This window comes from Miscanthus floridulus, chromosome 8, assembly GCF_019320115.1.
Source record: "Miscanthus floridulus cultivar M001 chromosome 8, ASM1932011v1, whole genome shotgun sequence".
Taxonomy (NCBI): Eukaryota; Viridiplantae; Streptophyta; class Magnoliopsida; order Poales; family Poaceae; genus Miscanthus; species Miscanthus floridulus.
The window spans coordinates 213,034,350-213,058,584 of NC_089587.1; the positions used below are offsets into that span (position 1 = coordinate 213,034,350).

At 44.6% G+C, this 24,235-nt stretch overlaps 1 protein-coding gene across 1 annotated transcript; it reads left to right on the forward strand.

The window, feature by feature from the left end:
- Positions 1-21,569: 21,569 nt before the first annotated feature.
- On the forward strand, positions 21,570-23,117 carry LOC136474859 (transcription termination factor MTERF8, chloroplastic-like). Its single transcript, XM_066472429.1, has one exon. It carries the CDS (start codon positions 21,696-21,698, stop codon positions 22,878-22,880), a length of 1,185 nt encoding a protein of 394 aa, XP_066328526.1. The 5' UTR covers positions 21,570-21,695; the 3' UTR covers positions 22,881-23,117.
- Positions 23,118-24,235: the final 1,118 nt, after the last annotated feature.

The following is a 24,235-nucleotide window of genomic DNA, read 5'->3' on the forward strand; positions in this document are numbered from 1 at the left end:
CAGTCTCACTGCAGCATGAGAGATTAGTCATGATGTCACCACTCACCACATAAGAAGAGACCGAAACGTTACTAATAAAAGGATGGAACGTTTGATCAAAGATGCATGTTAGGACTATAGGAGGATAGCATCTATTATTCTAATCAAGGGTTATTAGATAGAACACGGCATGACACACACTGCAGAGAATTAACAAAACAGGGTTGATTAACTGAAAGCAACGTACATGGAAGATAGAAAGCAACATGCATGGAAGATAGAACTATAGAAGGGACCTGCCCTGGAGCACGTCTTGCAGCTTCTAGTTCGTACGTTCCTGCAGGTAGGCAAACATCATTTTCCTAGCGGCAGCTTCTACTCTCCAGGCCAGCGGCCACTATCGCAAGCAGCAGCAAGGCGACACGCAAAGTAGCATCGGACTTCCCACAGGGCGGTGCATGCACTTGGCATGGAAGGCTGGCATGACGGACGGATGAGCAGAAAACGAACATGAGGCGCTGAGTCAGAGAGACAAAGGGAAGATGCAGGGAGGCTCACCGACGACCGGACAACGGCAGGAGCGGCAGATGGACATTGAGGTCGGTTGGGTCTTCACGTGCGATGGCGCTCTCTGGCTATGGCAGACGCGATCTCGCCGGGACCGTGTTCTCCACGTCACGGTGATACTCCTAGTGGAGCTGGCTTCCATCGGCAGCGTCATGGTGCGGGGGCGTGCGGCGGCGCGTTGTTGCTTGCAGGTTGTGATGGCTTGATCATCTCGGACGCTGGACCGCAAAGCAAAGGAGTGGTGGCCTGGCCGGTCTCGCACAAGATGCCGGCTCGGCTTCGTCAAGGAGGCACGAAAAAAATACGGCGGCGGCGGCATGGGCCGGCTCGCCCTCCGCTAGGGAAGCAGAAGGATGGAGAAGGAGGCGCTGGAGTGGTGGCCTGGCCGGTGTCGCAGAAGATGTTCGTCAAAGAGGCACGAAAAAAAAATACATCGGCGGCGGCAAGGGCCGGCTCGCCCTCCGCTAGGGAGACAGAAGGATGGAGAAGGAGGCGCCAGTTTTTTTCATTCATGGCCTCAACTTGCGCAGGCCCGGATTTAAAGAAGAGAACGTTTTCATTTAAGGCCCACGGGTCGTGGGCCTAAGGGGGGAAGAGGCCTGGATGAAAAGGAAGAGAACGTAAAACTTGCTTCGGATAGTGCTTGAACGATTGCCAGTTCGTCAGTTACCGTCCAAGTGCTCTCCGGAGGCTTCTCCCATTATAAAAGTCGGTAATTATCTACAAACTATTAAAAAGTTTGAGCACTTGCAGGTGTCACTGGTCTATCTCCGTTCCATTTGGTTTTCACGGTTTAGATACCTTAAAGAATACCCCCGTTGGTTGTCTCTCTCTACTAACCCTATCTCTCTCCGTGTCCGTTTCTGGCGGCGGCGACCGTCTCGGCGCGGAGCGTGGACAAGGTTAGTCGCTGCCCGCGCGGCCGCTGCTCGCGGCGACGTGGTGTTTGCGCTCTCGTGCGCGTACGTCGGCGTGCTGAACGCCTGCAGCCGCGCCGGGCTGCTCGACGGGGACGGGCTGCGGTGCTTCGACCGCATGCTTCTGGAGTACAAGGTCACGCCCAACGTGCAGCGCTATGGCTGCATGGCGGACGATGGCCGGCGTCGGAAGGCTGGACGGACACGCGCTCATCTCGGCTCGGTGGGGCCCATAGGCTGTAGGTGCGCGGTGACCACTGCCAGCGGCCGCGGGCGATGGATGCGTGTCCGCATGCGGCATGTGATGGCCGCTTCCCTCTACGTGCCTTTCGCTGCTCGTCAACATGCTACATCCGAACTGACAACTGAGCCGACCGTGCGCCTACACGGTGGTGTGCTCGTCAAATGTATAAGCAGGTTCGCTGCAAATCTGATTGTTTCCGTCGCTTGTCCGTCTCACGATCCATGTTTACAACTTGTTATTATCCAGTAAGACTCGCGATCCATGTTTACAACTTATTATCAAGTAAGAGGGTGTACGTATGCATACATGATACATGTTCTACAGCACATTTGCAAACAAAACTTAGCACTGCAATCAGCAACAAGCGTGCAGTGTATCGTGATCCGTCGGTAGGATCGTCGACGTGTGTTCCATGCGGCCTAGCTAGCAGCGACTGCCGGCAGCGGTTCAGCCCCGCGACGGCGGCGATGGAAGCGCCCACCCTGCCTGGCCGCATCCGTCGCCACCAGCAGACAACAGACTTATGATTTTTAGCTTTAGTCCTAGCCAGAATTTGGCTCGAAAATAATAGGAGATTTAGTCCCGGTTGAAACTACCAACCGGGACTTGAATCCTCTGTCCAACAAATAGTGCAGCGGACTTTTGCAACAGGGACCTTTAGTCCAGGTTTGTGGTTCAAACCGGGATTAAAGGTTGTCTTTCAATCTCGGTTGGAACCATAAATCGGGACCAAAGGTCCCGCTGTCTTTTTATCCTAGATTTTGGCTTCAATGGGGACTATAGGTTGATCCTTTAGTCCCGATATACTCCACCAACCGGGGCTAAAGGTTCCCACCTATATATACCCGCTTCCACTATCTCTCTAGCCCGAGACACATCGGTTAAATCTTGATCTTTGCTTATTGTTCATCTGTGTTCTCGCTTGGGGGAGCAAGTTCTTGTTCTCGGCCGCCGGCTTCATCTTCAATCTTCTCAAGGTTAGCAACTTCATCTTCTAATCTTTCATTGATAATAATGTTGATCGTTTCATGCTTTAGTAATAAGCATACAAATATTCAAATATGTGGGTTTTTTAATTAGGAATAATAATGGTGGATTTTATTTTTATTTATACATCGTTTCTACATAACCTTAAACATTTATTGTTTTCTAGATCTTTGTTAACAACATTATTTCTTGATGAGAGTTAATACTCGTTAAAAAAATTATGTGCAAAATATTTAAGTTTACTTGGCATATATATATATATATATATATATATATATATATATATATATATATATTGATGATTTTTTTTATGTTTCTCTAATATATATTGTTGCATGGTATATTTATATGGGGTTATATATTTATTGGGATATTTTTTCAGTTTTTTTAGTTACGATGAATGGCGGTGGACTTCCCCCGCCATAGGAACAAGTTTCCACCCTGGCGATCTTCCATTTGCGCCATCGCCAGATAGGGCCGTTCTGCGTCTCCTAGATCTATCAATAGTATGGAATATTTTAAGTTTTGCGTGCTAATATAATTTTTACATATATATATTCATTCATAACATGATTGTTGCATATGTCACAGACTATAAAACCGGTCAAGTGGCTGGAAGCAGCACTATGGCTGCTCGAGGTGTAGGATATCTTCGAGACGACGACAAGTGAGGTCGTGAATGATGAAGGTGGCGAGTTAGTCTCGCCTTCGACATCCCCATTAGGTACAATAATGAGGTGCGACAAGACATCGTGCAGACTGGACGACAGTCGCTGACCAAGATAGGCACCCAAATCGATGCCGTGCTGCTTTCTTTGCAGACAATTGAGCGAATTGGCTACCGAATGCCTGATTTCTCGTCCTTGAAGATAGAAGCTTTACGTGAGCATAGTCTGGACGTGCCGCGAGTAAGCGAGAGGCATGTGATATTCAACCATATGGATGTGGTACGTCATGTATGATATGAGAGTAATGTTTATTCATTCTTATTATTATATGAGCGTTTTCTGATATTTTTGTTTGTCCGCTTGCAGGTTTTGCTTTATGATTTCACGTATGCTACATGTGGTTTACAGCCCATTCTCACGCAAGTTCTTAAGCGACGGGGGTACGCCTGGGACTTCATGGAAATGATGGGCCAGAGGACGACAACTGACATCCAGTATTACGTGAGATTTAGGCAGAATCAATCTATCGATATTCCGTCGATAGGCTACATATATTGAAATGCATATACAAATAAAAAAATCAAAGAAACAACCAATATAAAAGTTGTAGATCTCGAAAAGTTATACAACTTTATAGTTAACAATTTTTTTATTTAAAGTCATCGTGTCAAGGAAAACTATTTCTCAAATTTAAAATTTGAATTTTTAAAATGGCCTCAAATTGAGAAACAATCAATACAAAAGTTGTAGATCTCGAAAAGATATACAACTTTGTAGTTGACAACTTTTTCATTTGGAATCATCTACTATTTCGAAATTATGTTTGGAATTAAATTTTTAAAAAAGTTTGATTTCTCATCTAACTAGTCTTTCTCCGTGATACTAACTTCAAATTTGATGGTTTTTTCTTAAATTTTCTAAATTTATGGTCTATAAATTTATTGTGTTCTTACAACTTTCATTTTGATCATCTTTTCATGTAAATTTATTTTATCAATTCAAAATTTGATTCTAAAAAATGGCAACTTCAAACAATATTTTGTAAAAGTAAATGAATTCATCTAGGAAATTCATAAACATAAAAATTGTAGAACTGATCAAGATCTACAACTTTTATTTTGGTCATTTCTTCGTCTGACAAAGTGGTAGTATACATTGTTCACAAATTTATATAAATTTATGAACAATGTACACTACCAGTTTACCAGATAAAGAAAAGACCAAAATAAAAGTTGTAGATCTCGAAAAGTTACACAACTTTGTAGTTGACAACTTTTTGATTTAAAATCATTTTGTGAAGGAAAACTATGTTTGAATTTCTAAAATTTGAATTTTTAAAATGTCCTAAAATGAAGAAATGATCAGAACAAAAAGTCGTAGATCTCAAAAAGTTATGCAACTTGTTAGTTGACAACTTTTTCATTTGAAATCATCTTATCAAGGAAAACTATGTTTGAATTTTTTAGATTTGAAATTTGAATTTTTAAAACCTAATTATAATTTATAGCATATGTTATTAAATATTTAAAAGATATGAAAGCAATTTTGTATTGTAATTTTTTGAGCTATATTTTTTTTACTACGTAATTTCTAATTTGGAGCCTATTTATGTTAAAGGATATGTTAAAAACTATTGCATGGGCGGGAAACGAAACTGACGAGTAGGTAGCAGTTTCGCCGCACGCCAAAATCTGGCTTTAGTCCTAGGTTGGGCCACCAACCAAGACTAAAAGTCAACCGGGACTAAAAGTCCTTTAGTCCTGGTTTGTGACCCAACGCGGGACTAAAGGTCACATTTAGTCCCGGGTTAGGCCATAAACCGTGACTAAAGAACATTTAGTCCCAGTTGGTAGCCCAACTTAGGACTATAGGGTTCTACCATATATATACAGGTGTTCTTTCTTCTTCCTCCCAAAATTTCACTCATCGCTGCCGCCACGCTGCGCTTCCTCAGTCCCCCAGGCCGTTGTCCGCGCCCGCGCCATCGCCGTTGTCCGCGTCGACGCCCTCGCCCTCGCTGTCGTCTGTGCCCGTGCCCTCGCCCTCGCCCTCGTCGTCATCCACGCCCTCTCCCTTACCCTCACCATCATCCATGCCCACGTCCTCATCGTCATCCGTGCCCTCGCCCTCACCATCGTTTGTGCCCTCGCCCTCACCGTCGTCCCCGCCCGCGCCATCGTCCACGCCCTCATCTCCAGTGGCGCCTTCGTCTCCGGCCTCGCCTTAGTCTTTGGCCTCGCGCGCCCTCGCTGCTGCCACTAGGTGAGCAGTGCCAACCACATTGATCTCATCCCTTCCTGTTGTGTGAAACCGAGCACTCAACCATGAAAAATATATATTTTTTTATATAAATTTACTTTAGTGATATATATTTTGATATATCAATTTTGATATATATGTGGAAAGATGATGAATTTTGATACATAAGGTTTATTGATGTGAATTTTGCTATATATAGACTAATAAAAAATGACTTTAGTGACATGCATATATGAATTTTGGATACAGTGATATGATTTTTGATATATATAGGGTTTAGTGACGCGAATTTTGATATTTTAAGACTTATGAAAAAAATTGACTTTAGTGATATGCATTTTCGTGTATGAAAAATATTGTCTCCAGTGATATGATTTTTTATATATTGACTTTAGTGAGAAGAGATGGCTGGACGTAGTTGTCTCCCTCCAACGGAAGTCATAGGTTTTAGTGGCTATGTAAAGTGGATGGGATTCGATCCAGTGTTGCCGGATGTACCGTTTAATCATTCAAGCATAGTAAGCAATGCTATATGTTTTCAATAAATTAATGTGTCAAATACGCTTGTATAAATATATTTTGTGATATGTATATATATATGTGATTCTTAAATGTACTGTAGGTAATTGACTTAATCATTTGACTTAAACAGACTCTCAAATTTTGGGGTTCAGGGAGTGGTTGTTTAGACCTTTCATGTAGATAATGGTCCATTAATCCAATGTCGAATTGGCTTTTCCATCGCTGCTAGGATGGATAGAGGTGTTGTACAAATCTCAGAGATGGAAATAAAGGCATCCCAGCAGACTGTTGCACAAAAATATGTTGTCATTACATATGTAACTAAGCTTGTGAATATTGGATACACCTTGCCTACACTATCCTCCGTGTTGATACAAGCTATAAATGTGGACATGCATCATGATGTTGAGGGCTTTTGTGCAAGCATTGCTCGGAACAACCGAAATGATGTGGTAAAGTCGAAGTCGAACTCATAGCTTATATCTGTAATACCCTCGGTATTACACCCTAAACGAACTATTAAACCATGTCATGAGCATTATGTTTATGTGATAAAGCATGTGTTAAGTGTGTAGATCAATTTCTTGTAACCTAAAATAACTAATAAAAATGTTAAATGACTAGATATGGCCTTTATGAATACCTAGTCATGTCTTTTGGTCTCACCAATGCTCCTGCATTTTTCATGTACCTCATGAACTCAGTCTTCATGCCGGAGTTGGATAAGTTTGTAGTGGTATTCATTGATGATATTTTGGTATATTCTAAGAACAATGAAGAGCATGCACAACACCTTCATATAGTCCTAACTCGATTATGGAAACACAAGTTGTATATCAAATTCAGCAAGTGTGAGTTTTGGTTGGACCGAGTGCAGTTTTTGGGGCATGCCCTAACCCCCGAAGGCATCTCTGTATATCCTAGTAAGGTGCAGGATATGTTAAATTGGGAATCTTCAAAGTCAGTGCATCAAATTCGTCAATTCATTGGTCTTGCTGGTTATTATCGGTGCTTTATCCCCAAGTTTTCCAAAATAGCTCAACCGATGACCAAGTTGCTTCAAAGGATGTCAAGTTTGTATGGAGTCTGGCTTATGTAACACCCTCGGTGTTATGCCCTAAACCAACTACTAAATCATGTCATGATGCATCATGTTTTTGTGATAATGCATGAGAGAAGGTGTAAAAATAAATTTCTTGGCATGAAAAATGGTTAACACAAATGATACATAAAAAGGATTCAATAGTCATGTTATATCACTTAAGGTTGAAAACTAAATTTTATTAAGCAAAAATACTATAGAACATGTGTGTGATACTTAAATAAAGTTGGAAGTACAAACTTTGTAGATGACAATGCAACTTTAACTTTTGAAAAAATAGATGTTGTTAACTAATGTTTTGGGAGCTCAAAAATCAAATTTGACGTTAAGATAAGCTCTTTTCGTTAAGTCGGCAAACACCTAAACTATTGTTAAAATACCATTTTTGGCGAATTATATTGAGCAAAATAGTTAAATGGTGCTTAAATATTTTGTTCCTACGGATTAGGGTAAGGTATGGACTATCGCATAAAATACTTGTTAGTAGCAGTTAATATGGTTTAGGCCTTTTAAAAATTGTAACAAAAGTGTTAATGACTGTTAATTTGAATTGAGACCTTAACTTTCCTAAGTATGGAAAAGTAGTAAGACAATGCTATTTTGGTATTTAATTTCTAACAAAAATGTTTAAACACTAGTTGCATATTTTGGTATTGTTGATTGCATCAAAGTGAGTGCTTGAGCATGGCATAGGTCGACATTGTCTTAGATGTCATGTTGTCCGCTCTAAAATTGCCCTAACTTCAGTAGAACGCGCTGTCGATGTTGTGTCGGGCTTCGTTCATGAACCGGCATTCAGCGCGATGAGCCATGTTGGCATCCTTCTATCCTCCTCTCTAGTTTCTCTTAGGCCATGTCGATGGCTTTGCTAGGTCACTGGTCCATCTTGACTTTAGGATAGGGGAATTAGTTGGGCCAAAATTGTGATCGTTGGTAGTTTTCGCTTTGCTTTAAAATGCATGCATGTCACCAATGCAGTGGCTCGGCCAGAGTTCATGGTCATCGCGGGCACAATGCTATGGCGCTGGGCTCACGCCACGACCAAGCTACGGTCGCTGTCTAGCTCGTGCGCCAGGCCGATGCCACGCTGCGCCCTGGCCTTGCGTTGGTCGACCCGGCTGGCTTTGGTCTAGTTCCACTACCACGGTGTGCGCACACCATCATCTAGTCGCCGAGCTACGTGCTTGGTCGAGACAGAGCTATGGCTGTCGCTGCCTTGTAGACATGGCGCTCGCCTCGCCTTTCATTTTAACTACCGCGTTGAGTCTCTAAGCATGTGCCGCTGCCCGCCATGCCTGGGTCAACCAACCCCAGTCATTGGACGACGGTGATGCCTCTCTGCTTGCCCTTACTCGCTAGCCACCATGGGAGCTCCCTACTCGAGTGGGACCACTCCAATTCAAGAGCATCATGCTGAGTCTCTTGGTCGTGTCATCCGTGCACGTATGCTCGTACTTCTGCCATCAATCGGGGCCACCTTATCTTAATTTGCTCGAGCTCATTCGTGTGATCTCCCCACAACCGCTCTGAGCGTAGAGCCACCATTCATCCTTCTTCCAATCACCAACTCAAGGCCTCCTAGTCCAATTCCTCGTACCGGTAAGTAGCTTAGCAAGTTAGCTAGCTATCGTGTTCTCATCGAGCCCAGCCTTGGTCGGTCAGTGGTCAATTTTGGTCTCTCCTCGCCGCCGGTCATGCACGCCGCCATGATCAGAGGGTTGGGGGTAAGGCCTATAGGAGTGGTTGCAGTTCAATTGCTCATAACCCTGAGCTCACCTTGACTCCGCCTATCCGGTGCTCGCACTATTTTGGCCAGGGTGCTCATCATCGGTGGGGTGACGCGCTGGTGTCCTTCGCAAAGCACTGTTGCCCTGCTCGATCGCACATGGCCAGACCGCCGCAGCGCTCCCTAGCTTCAACTGTTAGTAGGGCGTGCACCACGGTGAGCTACTGATGCTCCTCCGCCATCTCTACCTTTCCGTGAGGGCGTAGGCTCGTTGGAACAGTCACGTCACCGTCGTGGATCGCCGCTCGCCGCTGTAGCCCATGACAGTGCGCCTCCGAGTCCCTAACCGACACCCATCCTTGTGTGTTTAGCTATAAATGGTGGTCGGCCACTTACTTTCATCGCATCGAGCCTAGTTTGCCCAGTGTAACCGCCGGTGTGTCACACTGTCACGCGCAGGTGCGCCGAGGACCGCCCCGTTGCAAAGACAACACATTCTAGGGTCTTTAATGCAAAGCGTGAGTCAGTAGTAATAGTGTTCCATTGCTTCGCTGAAGGGTCCTAATATGGCTAGAGGGGGGTAAATAGCCTATTTAAAAATCTACAAATCAACTAGAGCAATTTCATTAGTATAACAAATAAGGGTTGCAAGCCACCTATCCAACAATTCTAGTTTCTATGATCACTAAACACACAATTTGCTATGTCACTACTCACTAAGAGCTCTCACACTTGCTACACTAAAGAGCTCCACTAGATGAACTTAAACTACAAAGCAAGCTCTCAATTCTAGCTACACTAAAGAGCTTGCTACAACTAGTTTGTAAAAATATAAATGAGTGAGTAGGGTGATTATACCGCCATGTAGAGGAGTGAACCAATCACAAGATGAATACTAAATCAATCACCGGGAGAATACCAAAGGGCAAGAGACAACCAATTTTTCTACTGAGGTTCACATGCTTGCCAGCACGCTAGTCCCCATTATGTCGACCAACACTTGGTGGTTCGGCGGCTAAGAGGTTTTGCACGAACCTCGTCCATACAATTAGACACCGCAAGAACCTACCCACAAGTGAGGTAACTCAATGACACGAGCAATCTACTAGAGTTACCTTTCAGCGCTCCATAGGGGAAGGCATAAGACCCCTCACAATCACCGCGATCGAAGCCGGAGACAATCACCAACCTCCGCTCAATGATCCTCACTGCTCCAAGCCATCTAGGTGGCGGCAACCACCAAGAGAAACAAGTGAATCCCGTAGCAAAACACAAATAACAAGTGCCTCTAGATGCAAACACTCAAGCAATACACTTGGATTCTCTCCCAATCTCACAAAGATGTTGAATCAATGATGGAGATGAGTGCGAGGCCTTTGGCTAAGCTCACAAGGTTGCTATGTCAAAGCAAATGACCAAGAGGATGAGCTTGAACTAGCCATGGGGCTTCAATAGAGAGCCCCCACGAATAGAGTCATTGGCTCTCTGTTCACTAAAAATTCAAGGCGACCAAATGCACCGGTCAGATCGACCGAACACAGGACCTCAGCGTCTTGTCGCGCGATGCATGCCACGTGCCCCCTGCTTCAAATGTTGATCGCCCGATCTCAACGGTCATCAGTACATTTAAGTTATGACTAGATGAGCTGCTCGAGGTGACCAGATGTAGGACCCTAGCGTCCAGCCATTTCCAATAAGGTTCCACTCGCGACCGAACGCGTCTAGTTAATCATGACCGGACGTAGGACCCCAACGTCTGGTCACTTCTAGTAAGCTTCCAGAGGTGGAAATTCGCGATCGAACACGTTTGGTCATGCCTGACCGGACTCGCCCAGCGTCCAGTCACTCATGGTCTACTCTATGCGCTGCCACGTCAACGGGACCGGATGTAGCCAACCAGCGTCCGGTCATGAAGTGACCCAGCGTCCGATCGAACACCGATGCCAGCGTCTTCACGTCTTCCATTGACCGGACGCTTCGATCCAGTTGAGACTAGCGTCCGATGCACTCTATGAAACCCTGTCTTTTCTATACAGGGCGTCGGTGGCACCGTTGGGCACTCCGACGGTGGAGTTTTGAACCCTTGCTCCCAAGTGGTAAACATAATGTGTATCACCTTTGTGCATGTGTGTTAGCGTATTTTCACAACACATTTTCAAGGGTGTTAGCACTCCACTAGATCCTAAATGCATATGCAATGAATTAGAGCATCTAGTGGCATCTTGATAACCGCATTTTGATACGAGTTTCACCTCTCTTAATAGTACGGCTATCGATCCTAAATATGATCACACTCTCTAAGTGTCTCGACCACTAAACCGAAAAGCTCCTATAAATTTCACCTTTGCCTTGAACTTTTTATTTTTCTTTTCTCTTTTCCAAGTCCAAGCATATGATCATCACCATCATCATGTCATGATCTTCATTTGCTTCACCACTTGGAATGTGCCACCTATCTCATAATCATTTTGACAAACTAGGTTAGCACTTAGGGTTTCATCAATTTACCAAAACCAAACTAGAGCTTTCATCCGCGTGATTATCCAAAAAACCCGAGCCATTTTCTGCAAAGCCACTATCGCGCGCAGGCGCCCCCCGGCCTTGGGCCGTTGCTGGGCCACCGCGATGCGCGCGCAGCTGCGCTGCGCTGGGCTACCGAGCCAAATGGTCGCCACCGACCCTTTTTCTTTTCTATGCATTTTCTAATTTAGTTTTGAAAATTATGTTGTCCAAAAATTATGAAACCAAATTTGGTTAGGTTCCTAAAATCATGATCTATCTGCTAGTATATTTGGTTCACATAGTTTTATAATATTCTTAGGAGTTATAAAATTAAACTGAGATACTTAATGTTGTCAAAATATAAATTTGTAGGAATTGTTGTGATAAATTGGTGATAGTGTTGGATCTAAAACTTTCACAGTAAATTCCTAACATTATTAGATGTTCACTATAATTTTTGTAGATCCATAATAATTAGTTTGCTAAGGTAACTAAATGAGCCTAGTTCGAAAATATATGTTTAAGCGATAAAATGCCAAAACACCTTAATAGTTTAGGACTAAAACACTTGTTGGGAAACGAAGCCTTACTTGATGAAGTGGATACATATACCAGTATGTTAGTAATTAAATCTAGCTCGTTAGCTTGCGAAACGTAATCGTATATTTAAGAGTTGCGGTTACCGTTGATTAATTGTGTCTCTGCGTTACATCCACATATATCATATTAGGAACAACGATGGATCATGGAGTCAACTATAGTAGCAGAAAAGATGATGCCTTGATGATCGTATCACCATGAGGGAATGCTAACTTTTGGTTATATCTTACCCAGGCAAGCCCTGGTGCATAACCTCTATTATTCTACACTTTATCTTATGCTTGTGCATTAAGTTTTAAGGAGTTGAATGAAAACTACTTGCATATATATATATATATATCCTTATCCTATGAGTACTACTAGTATGTCAGGATCGTGTAGATTGCTATGCTATAAGATTCGGTAGAAGTCGAGTGATTACCTGTCACTCGTGAGAGATAGGAAAGATATTATTGTTGTTATGATATTACTGTCACATGGAATATATATGAATGATAATTGGAGACCGGGCGGAATGGTACCTTGGGTTTGGACTTGGTTAGGCATTCAAGCGAGGCTCAGATTGCACTTGTTCCGCTTATGTTGATTGAGGACCATCCATTGCTGTGGATGGTAGTTAGGTCATAGACTTATTATCCTAAGCACATACATACTTATGGGAGCGGGAAGGCTCGTTGCTCTCTTGTCATGGGTTTTGGCTCTTTTTGGACTGACTAATTGGAGACGGGGATGGTGGAGGTGTAAGCACCATGCTGAGTCCAGGACTCAGGAGTGGGGGCTTAGAGTCCAAGTTTGGATGGGGACCTGGACCCCTTGATAGGAGGGTGATGGGTTGGTCTTGTTTGTGCCTAGGGTACAAGCAGGGCGTGTGTTTTAGGGTACCAGCTAGGATACATGGGTCACAAATCACCGTGTGATATGGTACGACTTGGCTATAGTCTAGCACTGTAGTAAAAACTAGAATATGAAAGATGGTAAAATGGTTCTGATTGCTTACCACCTACTTGAAAGTAGCACAGGTGCTTACATAGAATGGTTAGTTAATGAACTAATGATGACTGCTAATAAAATTGAATATAAGGATGCATGTTTAGTAATGCTTCTACAGATGCAATAACCTAGAAGCCAGATAGCCTTGCATATCCTTGGAGTATTTTATTTTCCTCCTATTAGGTAAGTCTTGCTGAGTATATTTGAGTACTCAAAGTTTTATCCCCCTGTTGCAGGTGATCGGGGGATACTTAGTGCTGACTCTTGTGTGAGGAAACCTCCTAATGGGCTCAGCGGGGATTCTATTCGCGCTATGACCATAGTGTTTATTTATAACCCTCATAAAAGGTTTTTATAAGAAAAGATGTAAAATCTATTTGCATCTCTTGTATATAAATGTCTGCTATGTTAATACTTCACCATGTCATCAAATTAATCATGCTTCCTCTGTAACTCTGATAACATTGTTATATTCCGCTATTATAATAAATTGAGGTATTATCCTGGTACTATAATAAAGTGATCTAAGAAATGACTTAAGAATGTTGTAAGCTTTATTCTCTCATTTATGATCCTGATAAAAAAATATGGATTTTTTAGTTCTCCCTTGGGGTGTGCTCGATGCAAATACGTAGTTTAGTGTTCTCTCTTGGGTACTTAGTGTCTAATGGAAGACAAGTACTCCTAGGAGGCATTAGATTAGACGATTCTGCCACAGCTTGTGAAGAGGCTTTCCAAACCCTGAAGAAAATTCTTACCTCTGCTCCTATTCTTGCTCAACCAGATATTGATAGGACATTTGATGTGTATTATGATACCTCTAGAACTAGATTGGGTTGTGTGCTTATGCAAGATGGACGTGTAATAGCTTATGATTCACGTTAGCTAAAAAAGCACGAGATGAATTTGGAGGCATTACCTGTTGGGAAATATAGTACATATTTTTATGGATCACAAGAGCCTCAAATATATTTTCACTCAATCTGAGTTGAATATAAGGCAACGGAGGTGGCTTGAGTTAATCAAGGATTACAATTTAGAGGTTCATTATCACCTTGGAAAAGCTAATGTGGTAGCTAATGCTTTAAGTCAGAAGTCGCATCAGGTTGAGGAAGAATCTTTGCCCCTCACTCATTCTGAAGTGTTAGCCCATATTGCTCTAGTTTCGGATTTACTTGAGCAAATTATTGTAGAGCAAAGGCAAGATGCTTCGGAAATCCCTCATATCAAGAAGTTAATTGCCGAAGGGCATGGTTCTCATTTTAGTATTGATGATCAAGGTATGGTGAAGTTCAAGAACCGATTGCTAGTTCCCTCAAGAGATGAGCTTAGGAGAAAAAATTTAGATGAAGCTCACAATTCCATGTTATCCATTCATTCTGGAAGCAACAAGATGTATCATGATTTGCGTCACTTGTATTGGTGGCCAAATATGAAGCAGGATATTACTAAATTAATCTCAGAATGCGATATTTGTGGGAGGGTTAAGGCGGATCATATGCATACGCTTGGTTTTCTATAGCCCTTACCTATCCCTATTTGGAAATGGGAGGATATTTCCATGGATTTGTTGTGGGTTTGCCCCCACACAGCAAAGGGGTATGATTCTATTTAGGTCATTATGGATCGTCTCACTAAGTCTTCTCATTTTCTCCTAGTGGATACAAGGTATTCCGCCAAGAAATATGCCAAGCTATATTTTGATCGGGTTGTAACCTTACATGGAGTTCCTCTCACCATTGTCTCTGATAGAGGGTCAGTTTTTGTCTCTCGCTTCTGGGAGTAACTCTAGAAGTGCCTTGGTACTCGCCTCCTCAGAAGTTTAGCTTATCATCCACAAATTGATGGTCAGACAGAAAGAGTTAACCAAGTACTTGAGGATATGTTGAGAGCTTATGTCATTTCTTTTTCAGAAAAGTGGGATGAATGCTTGACTTTAGCTGAGTTTTCTTATAACAATAGTTATCAAGAAAGCATTCGAATGGCAACTTTTGAGGCTCTATATGGCAAGAAGTGTAGAACACCACTTAATTGGGTTGAAGTTGGAGACCATGGTTATTTCGGGCCTGATTTTATTAAAGAAGTAAGAGAACAAGTCAGTGTTATTCAGAGTCATTTGAAAGTAGCTCAGAATCGTCAAAAAACATATGCGGACAAAAGGAGAAGACCTTTGCAATTTGAAGATGGTGACTACATGTATTTAAAGGCATCTCTAATGAGAGGTGTGCATCAGTTTGGAGTCTGTGGGAAATTAGCTCCTCACTATGTTGGACCGTACAGTCTTGGAACGGTGTGGTTATGTTGCTTACCGTATCTAGCTACCGGAGATCTTGTCGACAGTCCATAATGTTTTCCATGTTTCCCAACTAAAAAAGTGTTTACAAGTTCCCGATGACGTGATGGAAATTGAAGGGCTTCCTCTCCAACCTGATCTTTCTTATATTGAGCATCCCGTCAAGATCTTGTATGAAAAAGAAAGAGTGACTAGAAACAAAGTGGTGAAATTTTACAAGGTCCAATGGCAAAATCATTCGGAGGATGAAGCAACTTGGGAATAAGAAAGCAATATTTTTAAATATTATCCCCATCTCCTTTCTAGTTCACCAAGGTAATTATGTAAATTGAAATTTATTTCTTATCTCTTTCCCACACTAGGCACATACATGAAATCTCGGGACAAGATTTTGTTTAAGGGGTAGAGTTGTAACACCCTCGGTGTTACACCCTAAACAAACCATGAAACTATGTCATGAGCATCATGTTTATGTGATAAAGCATGTGATAAGTGTGTAGATAAATTTCTTGTAACCTAAAATGACTAATAAAAATGTTAAATGAAAGTTGATTCAATAGCTCATGCATATCAAGTAGGGTTGAAAACTAATTTTTATTAAGCAAAAGTATTATAGAACATGTGTGTGACACCTAAATAAGGTTTGAAGTACAAACTTTGTAGATGACAATGCAACTCTTGTTGTAGAAAAAAAGCATTGCTAGCTCGTATTTCTAATGGCCTAAAAATGGAACCTAAAACTGAATCCAGCTCAAGACGAAGATTTTTAAGTTTGAAAACAGGGTGACGACGTTATATTGGCGAATTAATTCTGTGCAATTTAGCTAGGCAGTGGTGTCATGTTTTAGCTCATGTTGGTAGTCTGATATGCCCACTTTAGCATAGTGAAGGTGGCTTGGTCTCAACTTCCATAGTCCGATTGTTATTGATACTTTAAAATTCATGCACGTCACCCGCTCGGTCTATGTGCGCGGTCACCAAGCACTTGTGCTCGCTGTGGTCATCCAGGTTGGGCCACACACGCGAGGCCGCATTGTTGGGCCAGGGTCACCCTTAGCCAGTCATGGCTTGGCTATGGCCTGTCCGCCAATGGCCGCTGCCACGTGGAGCCGCCGCCGCTGCTCGCCTAGCCATGCGGTGCTGCTGGCTGCCCTACCACTCCTGCCGCACTGTTGCCCCTACCCCGAGCCATGGCGCAGCTACTATCGGTGTCATCGCCTTGCCATCGCATCCACACCCCCTGCACCTCCGCGCCGCCGCTGGCCTAGTCCAGTGCTTGCCACTGCTATGCGCACATGGCTGGGCTCACCGTCGTCTTGCCATTTATGGCACTGCAGCTACTCAGGGCATGCCTGATCGTGGACGCACACGGTTGGTTCGCAGTGTCTGCATGCGTGTCTCCCCAATCGCGTTGGTCATGTCCCACTAAGACGAGGTTGAACTGAGCCCCACTTCTCTCTCTGCTTCCATGGCCGGCTAGGCCGTGCCATTAAATCTGTCAGGGAGAGATCATCTTGAGCCAATTCGTCATGTCGCTGGCTTCGCCATCAAGTCGCCTGGCCACCCGACCCCACCCCACCTTGGACCGAGCCCAGCCAAGCTTCAATTTGTGTGTGTCAAAAGCCGATGGCAGTTTCCCATCAAACCCCCCGTAGCAAATTCATCTGCACCACTAGCCTCTCCTTGACTCCCTCTCCACCCTGCATGCGCCAGCAGAACTGCTACCGCCTCCTCGGCACCGCTGACATGGTCGTGTCCACCGTGGCTCATCGTCGAGCTCACCACATGCACGTGGCCAGCCCATCCCTGGCCTCCTCCGCTACAACCACCACACCGGTCGAGCCTACGGTAAGTCCCTGGTGCTCGCTCGCTAGCCGGTTAGGTCCTTAGGTGCCCTGGTCGCGCCCCAAAACAATCGCGCCACCGTCGCGGATGGCCGTGCATCGCAGCAGCTTGCTCTAATGAGTCCTGCCACCCCACGTTGCTGCTTAGCGTAGGCGTTTAGGTCGTAGTTGGTGGTCGGCCGACCGATGGGCCTATGTGAGCCTCTGGTGGCCGGCGTAGCCAGCCAATGCCAATGCTCGCCACGCTGCCGTGCATGGGTTAGCCAGGTGTGTGTGGGGAAATTAGAGGAAGGCTAGGGGGTTAAGTGAAGAGGTCAGAGAGAGAAAGAATTAGTAAACGAATGGGACGTAGTTTCAGAAAAGATCAGGGTCTCTTTTGAAAAAGAGTTGTGCCCACGCGGGTTTCCCCTATGGGCCGCGTTGATGGGCTAGCCGACACGCGCGGTCCGCGTGTTTGTGGGCTGTGAGGTCGATTTCAGTTTTTCTTTTTCTTAGAAATAAGTAATAGCTTTCTATTTTAATTTCTGAACTAGATTTGTATAATTAATATAAATTTGTATAGGTGTCCAAAAATTATAAAACTAATTGTCTTAGGTTCCTAAAATCATTGTCTACCTGATAGTGTAGTTAGTTCATACATATCTATGTTGATACTAAAGGCTATTAAATCATTTGAATGTGCTTAATTTTATTAAGGTAATTATTGTAGGAATTTTTGTGGTAAATTGATGATAGCTTTAATCCTAAAATTTTTACAGTAGCTTTATTATATCATTATGTGCTCACTGTAATTTATGTAGCCTTAGATTGGACTAAACATTAGGATAGTTAAATGTTCTATGTTTAAATATACATTAAATCTTTAATAGAAATAAAGGCATACCATTGAATTGTGAAACTAGGTGCTTGTTAGTTGAACTCAATATCTTGCTTGATGAAGATGATAGTTAGCTTAGTATCTTAGTCGTTAGTATTAGCTTAGTAGCTTAACATGTGTATTCTTATTTTAAGAGTTGTTGTTGCCTAAATACTGAATTGTTGCATCATCATCATCGCATACATATAGAGAATGAGTTGGCGAAGATCGTGACCACCGGCGAGCCCAAGTTCGAGGAGATCGTCGAGGAGTACGAGGAGGAGATTCTCGTGCAGGAGGAGGTCCCAGAGCCACCACTGACTGACTCAGCTGACACCGCGCCTACTCAAGGCAAGCCCCAGTGCATAACCCCTATTTTTGATAATCACCGTAAATATATGTGATGTGCATTTACATTATAGGAATTCTATAGAAACCACATGCATATATATATATATATCCATCCTAAGAGTCCTACTAGTGTAGGTTCGAATAGCTGCTATGTTTAGGTTGTCGGTAGCGTGAGTAACCTGCCGTTACTCACAATAGGTGATTATTATTACTTTCATAATAAAAAAGATGAAGAAAAAATAGAGACCGGGCAGGGATATGGCATGGGTTATTGATGGGTGTAACAAGTTGTGTCCCGCGGCCATGGGGCTTAGCTTGGTTACACTGTTTTCCCTGTCCGTGTCGATTAAGGACCGTCCGTTGTTGTAGATGGTAGTCATGTCATAGACTTATTATCCTAAGCACATACTTGCTTATGGGAGCGGAAGGCTCATTGTGCTCTTGTCGTGGGTTCCGGCTCCTTTTGGACCGACTGATTGGAGGTGGGGAAAGGTGAAGGTCTAAACACCATACTAAGACCAGGTCTCAAGTGTGGGGCTTGGAGTCTAAGTTTAGACGGGGACCTGGACCCCTCGACAGGAGTGAAGTGGGTTAGTCTTGTTTGTGCCTGGGGTACAAGCGAGGAGTGTGTTTTAGGGTACCTAGCTGGGATACATTGGTTTGTGAATCACTATTTCTATGAGACGGTATGACTTGGCTATAGTCTAGTACCATAGTAAAAATTGAAAGTTGAAATATGGTAAAATGGTTCTGATTGCTCAACTATTTCTAGAAAGTAGAACATGTGCTTACCTAGAATGGTTAGCTAATTAAGTAATCATGACTGCTAATAAAACTTGACCCTAAGGACATACTTTTAGTAATGCTTTTTTGCAAACAAAAGAAAACGGCAGACCCTATTGCCTATCATGTTTCTTGCGAGTTGGGAAATTATTCTCACTAGTCGGGTAAGTCTTGCGAGTACATTGTGTACTTAGAGTTTATTTTACCCTGTTGCAGGTGCAGCTTGATGAGTTAACCCTTGTGTAGAAGATTCTTCTAGTGGGTACAGATGGATCCGTGTATCGTTTCTGCTAGATGATTATTACATTTCCGCTGTTTAATTATCGCACTCTGAACTCTGATATTGTAATAAATAATTTTCAAGACTCTGTTGTACGAAATAGACTAAGTATTGTAAGGTCGTACTCATTATTGGATTTTGGATGTAAAACATGGATTGTTTCGAGTTCTCCCTTAGGGTGTGCTCGATGGAACTGTCCGATATATTTCACTTTTGGGGTGCTTAGTGTCTAGTGAAAGACAAGCGTCTCCGAAAATGTTATTCCAGGCGGCTCTGCCACAATATCTGAATTTGTTGTTATATGTTGTAAAGCTCGGTTCTCATAGCCTTTTTTCTGCCAATACTCAGAGATTGAGGACTATGACTTAACCTACAAAGGGTGCAGTTTTGAAGCCATTCTAAACCAGACAATGTATCAATTGGGTTATGATTGGAAATATGCTCATGAATGGCCAACACTCATTATGGAAGGATTTCAGGCAAAGTTGCTTGTGACTAAAAGGGGATACCCACCGACTTCTCGAGCACTGTTAAACGTCGTTAGTAGACCCTATGCTCGTAGTTGTGAAGGAGAGTGCACTAGTTAATGCGTTGGTCTTCATTAATGATATTTTTGGATACCATATCGGTGACCTACACTTCACCAAATTAAAAATATGAGAAAGTCAACTTCATTAGGCAGTAGTGGTGACATACTATGTTTGCATGAACTTTGGGGAGTACTTGGACATGTAGTGTGTAATGACTTGATTTAAATTTATTATGGTTTGTATAAAATTTGATTGTGGGATGGATAATCATTGTAATATACAGCATCTTACTTAATTAGTTTTACTCTTAATATATGCGTACAATATTCAATATAAAGAAACTATAAAAGAAAAGAAAAGAAAAAAAAAAGAGATTCATACCAGCCGAGACTGGAGGGCTAATACGTGGCAACGCCTGAGGCCTAGGCTGAAGTCGCCTTTACTCTCGGTTGGTATTGACTATAAGTCTCAAATCAATCCCGGTTGAGGGGGATTGGGATTAAAACCGGACCTTTAGTCTCGGTTGGGAAATTAGGATTAGAGGGGATTTTTCAATTGGGACTTAAACCCACTCCTGCACTAGTGCGCGTCGGGGTCGCTGCGCACCTCTGCATCCACAGCCTGCGTTGCGTCTTCCCGCTCTACCTCCTTGTCCGCGCCCAGCCTCGCTGATGCGTCCTGCTTGGGACAAAACCAATGGGTCACCAGCTTAATTTGACTTCATAGCACATGCGAGGAAGGACGCGTGGCGAACTGCAAGGAGTTGGCGCAGCGCGGTCTTGTCCGTCTCGTGCTCCGTCTGGGCGTTCGTCATATTCGCTTAGCTCAACAAATCAGCCAATAATACTTTCAGTCGTGACTTATAGTTGGCGTCCGCGGCCACACGCGCCTCCGTGGTGAGCTCGCCCGTCGACGCCTCGGTCGCCACGCATCGCTCGACTCAACTGGCTGGTCGCCTGTAGAGAACACGGTCACCTACACAGATCGTTATCTTAGTTAGGGATGAAAACGGATCGGATACGGACGGATATCACCGATATTACATTTGTTTTCATATTTCTGTCCGGATTCAGATTCGAATACGGATAGTGTCAACTATGTCGGATAGGATACGATTGGATATCGACATCATAAATATGCGATTTGAGTATTCAGATATGAATACGGTATCGGATGTTGTTTATCCGGACTTGAATACGGACAGATCTCAACCCCTCTAAACGGATTCGGTTTCGAATATGGTCCGAAAATATCCGTACCGGTTTCATCCCTAATGTTAGTCCCTCAGCAGCGCCCACCGCTCCTGTTGGTGTGGAGGGTGCGTGGTGGACATGGTTGGGGCAGTCGTGCTCACCGTCGGCATCCTCCCGTCATCGTTGCGGTCCTCGGCGAGGTGGAGCTCAGCGACGCCAAGCGGCTAGAGCACAAGAGGCTAGCATAGTAGGACGAGAGAATGGCATAGGAGGAAATTGAAAAAATTAGAAATCCAACTGAATTGGGGGGCAACATGGTTATTTCATCCACCTGTTTGACGCGAGATTGATCAGAGGACAAAATAAAAAAGTTTAGACCAGCCTGTGACCGGCACCGGGTAAAAGCCTCTAATCTCCGCGCCGCACCTGTCAGCCACAGGCACCACCTATCCGATTCCCGGAGCTCATCTCGACGCGGTAGCGTCACGCCGGCGTCGCCGCAATGCTCCTCCTCCCGGGGCGTCCAGTCCTCCCCTCGCCGGCGCTGCCATACTCCCCCTCGCCGTCTCCATCCCGTTTCCGCCCCCTCCCCTGCACCAGCAACGCCCCCACCTCTGCTTCCACCGCCGCGTCCGCCGACGCCACCGCCCCCTCGTCCTTCTCCGTCGAAGACTACCTCGTGAACAGGTGCAACCTCTACCCCAACGTGGCCGCGCGCGTGGCGCCGGAGCTCTCCGCCATCAGGTCTCCCTCGAAGCCCGACGCCGTGCTCGCCTTCCTCGCCGACGCGCTCGAGCTCTCCCCGCCGCTCATTGCCGTCGCAGTGGCCCGCGACCCGACGATACTCACCTGCAGCGTGCCAAGGATGCTCGCGCCGCGCGCGGACGAGCTCCGCGCGCTCGGGTTCACCACGTTCCAGATGGGCCTGATCGTCATGCGCTGCGGCGCGGCCGCGTTCCGCTCACGCGCGCTCGTCTCCAGTGTCCAGTTCTGGGTCCCGTATCTGCGTGGTCGCGTCGACAAGCTCGTCGCCGCGCTCAAGGGCAACCCGGGCCTCCTCACCGCCGACCTCCGGACGGTCAAGTCCACCATCGCGCTGCTCCAAGAGGAAGGCACCCTCACGGATGGCGACGTCGGCTGGTTCGCCATCTCCTACTGCTCCAAGCTGCTTGTCGCGAGCCCGGACGAGGTCGACACCATCCTGGCCCGCGCCGACGAGTTCGGCGTGCCGCGCAAGACGCGGGCGTTCAAGGACGCGATCATCGCGGCGTTCAGCGCCACTCCGGAGCGGCTCGCCTGGAAGGCCGCGTTCTTCAGGGACGAGCTCGGGTGGACGGAGGCGCAGGTGAAGACGGCGGCTGCGAAGATGCCGACGCTGCTGACGGTCTCCGCGGAGCGGATCCGGAGGAACTGGGAGTTCCTGACCACGGAGGTCGGGATGGACGCGGAGCGCGTCGCCAGCTTCCCGGCGCTGCTGAGGTACGACCTGGAGGGGCGGCTCGTGCCGCGGTTCCAGGTGATGAGGGTGCTGCTGGCGCGGCGGCTGTGGCGCGGCAGGGACTTCAACAACATTGCGGCCATCACGGAGGAGGATTTCGTGGCCAAGTTCATCAGGCCGTTTCTTGTCAAAGTCCCAAACTTGGCCAAGATCTACGAGGCCGCCGTTATGGAGAAGGAAGAACAGTAGCGGATAGTGTATCAATCAGTGAGATACTGGACAAACGGAGAGCTGATGATCCCTGTAGATAGCTAGGCATCTGCTGATATGCAACTCCGGTGTAGAGTTCAGTTTTGATAAAAGGATTAGATGCCTTTAATACAAGATTAGATAAAGCATGAAACTGATGAACTGTGTAAACTGACAAATTTTTTGAACACTGGTGCTTCTATTGTGAACGTGTGGTACAATTGCCATTTTTCTATATAATTGTCTGCGTCATAATTTTATTTTTCAGCTACGCCATATTGATCTGATTGCATCAAACTTTACTTATTTCAGTTGGCATCAGTTCGATCACTGAGAAGGTTTAATAGTGCAATGTGGTTTTGATTAGTGCTTGATATCCCAATTCCCAACGAAGAACGGACTGGTTGATATTCTTCATATGAGCCCAAAATTAGGAGTACACATTGCAGAGTTCACTACTACTAATAGTACACTGACAGCAAAGCCGGCTTCCATTACTACAACTTGCAGATAAGCAGATTCTGTCAACGACTGTTAACTGCAAAATGGGGATGATGCGTAGCCAGGTTCAGGCTTTCAACCTCACACCGACTTCCTTTGGGGGGTTTCTGGTTTCCGTGTTTGCACAAAAGTGCTTTAGTAGCACATTCAGGGTTTTTTTTTAACTTCCCGTGAGAGCAAATTTAAGCTGGTTAAAGAAAATCCTCTCATCGACAAAGTCAGGATTCAAGGAATTTCTCAGCCTGCAAGATTGAGATTTTCTACCTCAATGACAATGCCCTAGGGAGGTCATACCATACCCCCAGCAGGTCAAGTTTGTTTGTTTTTATAATGTGTGTGTGTGTGTGCGGTTTCCGTGTTTGCGCCAGCAAAGTGAAAATCAGTTGATCAAGTGAGCGGCTTTGTTGTTAGTAATACATACTCCATAACGTGAGCACGGAGTTTGAGTTGAAATGTACATGTGGGGCAGTAATCAGTAGGTTATAACTTCCCGATGCCTTCTCACCTGTACATATAATTTCTGATTTGCAAAGTAACACGGTACACCAAACACTAAGCCAGGCTTGCCCAATTCATAATTTCATATTTCATATATGCATAAAACTGTTGACCAACCAAATGAAACTGGATATGACCTGGACAGGGCAATGGAGTCTGATGAGTTCTAGCATTCACTTCAGAATTACCAATACCATGACAAACAAAGCAACAAAATGCATTTCAAGCTCGCATGCCCTGTAGCTCAAGAATTTGCGGTGCAAGCGAAATAAATGAAAACAAAAGGCTACACCACGGAGATAAGTTACAAGTTTACAACGAGAAGAGTCGTCACATCACATAACGATGAAAGAGAA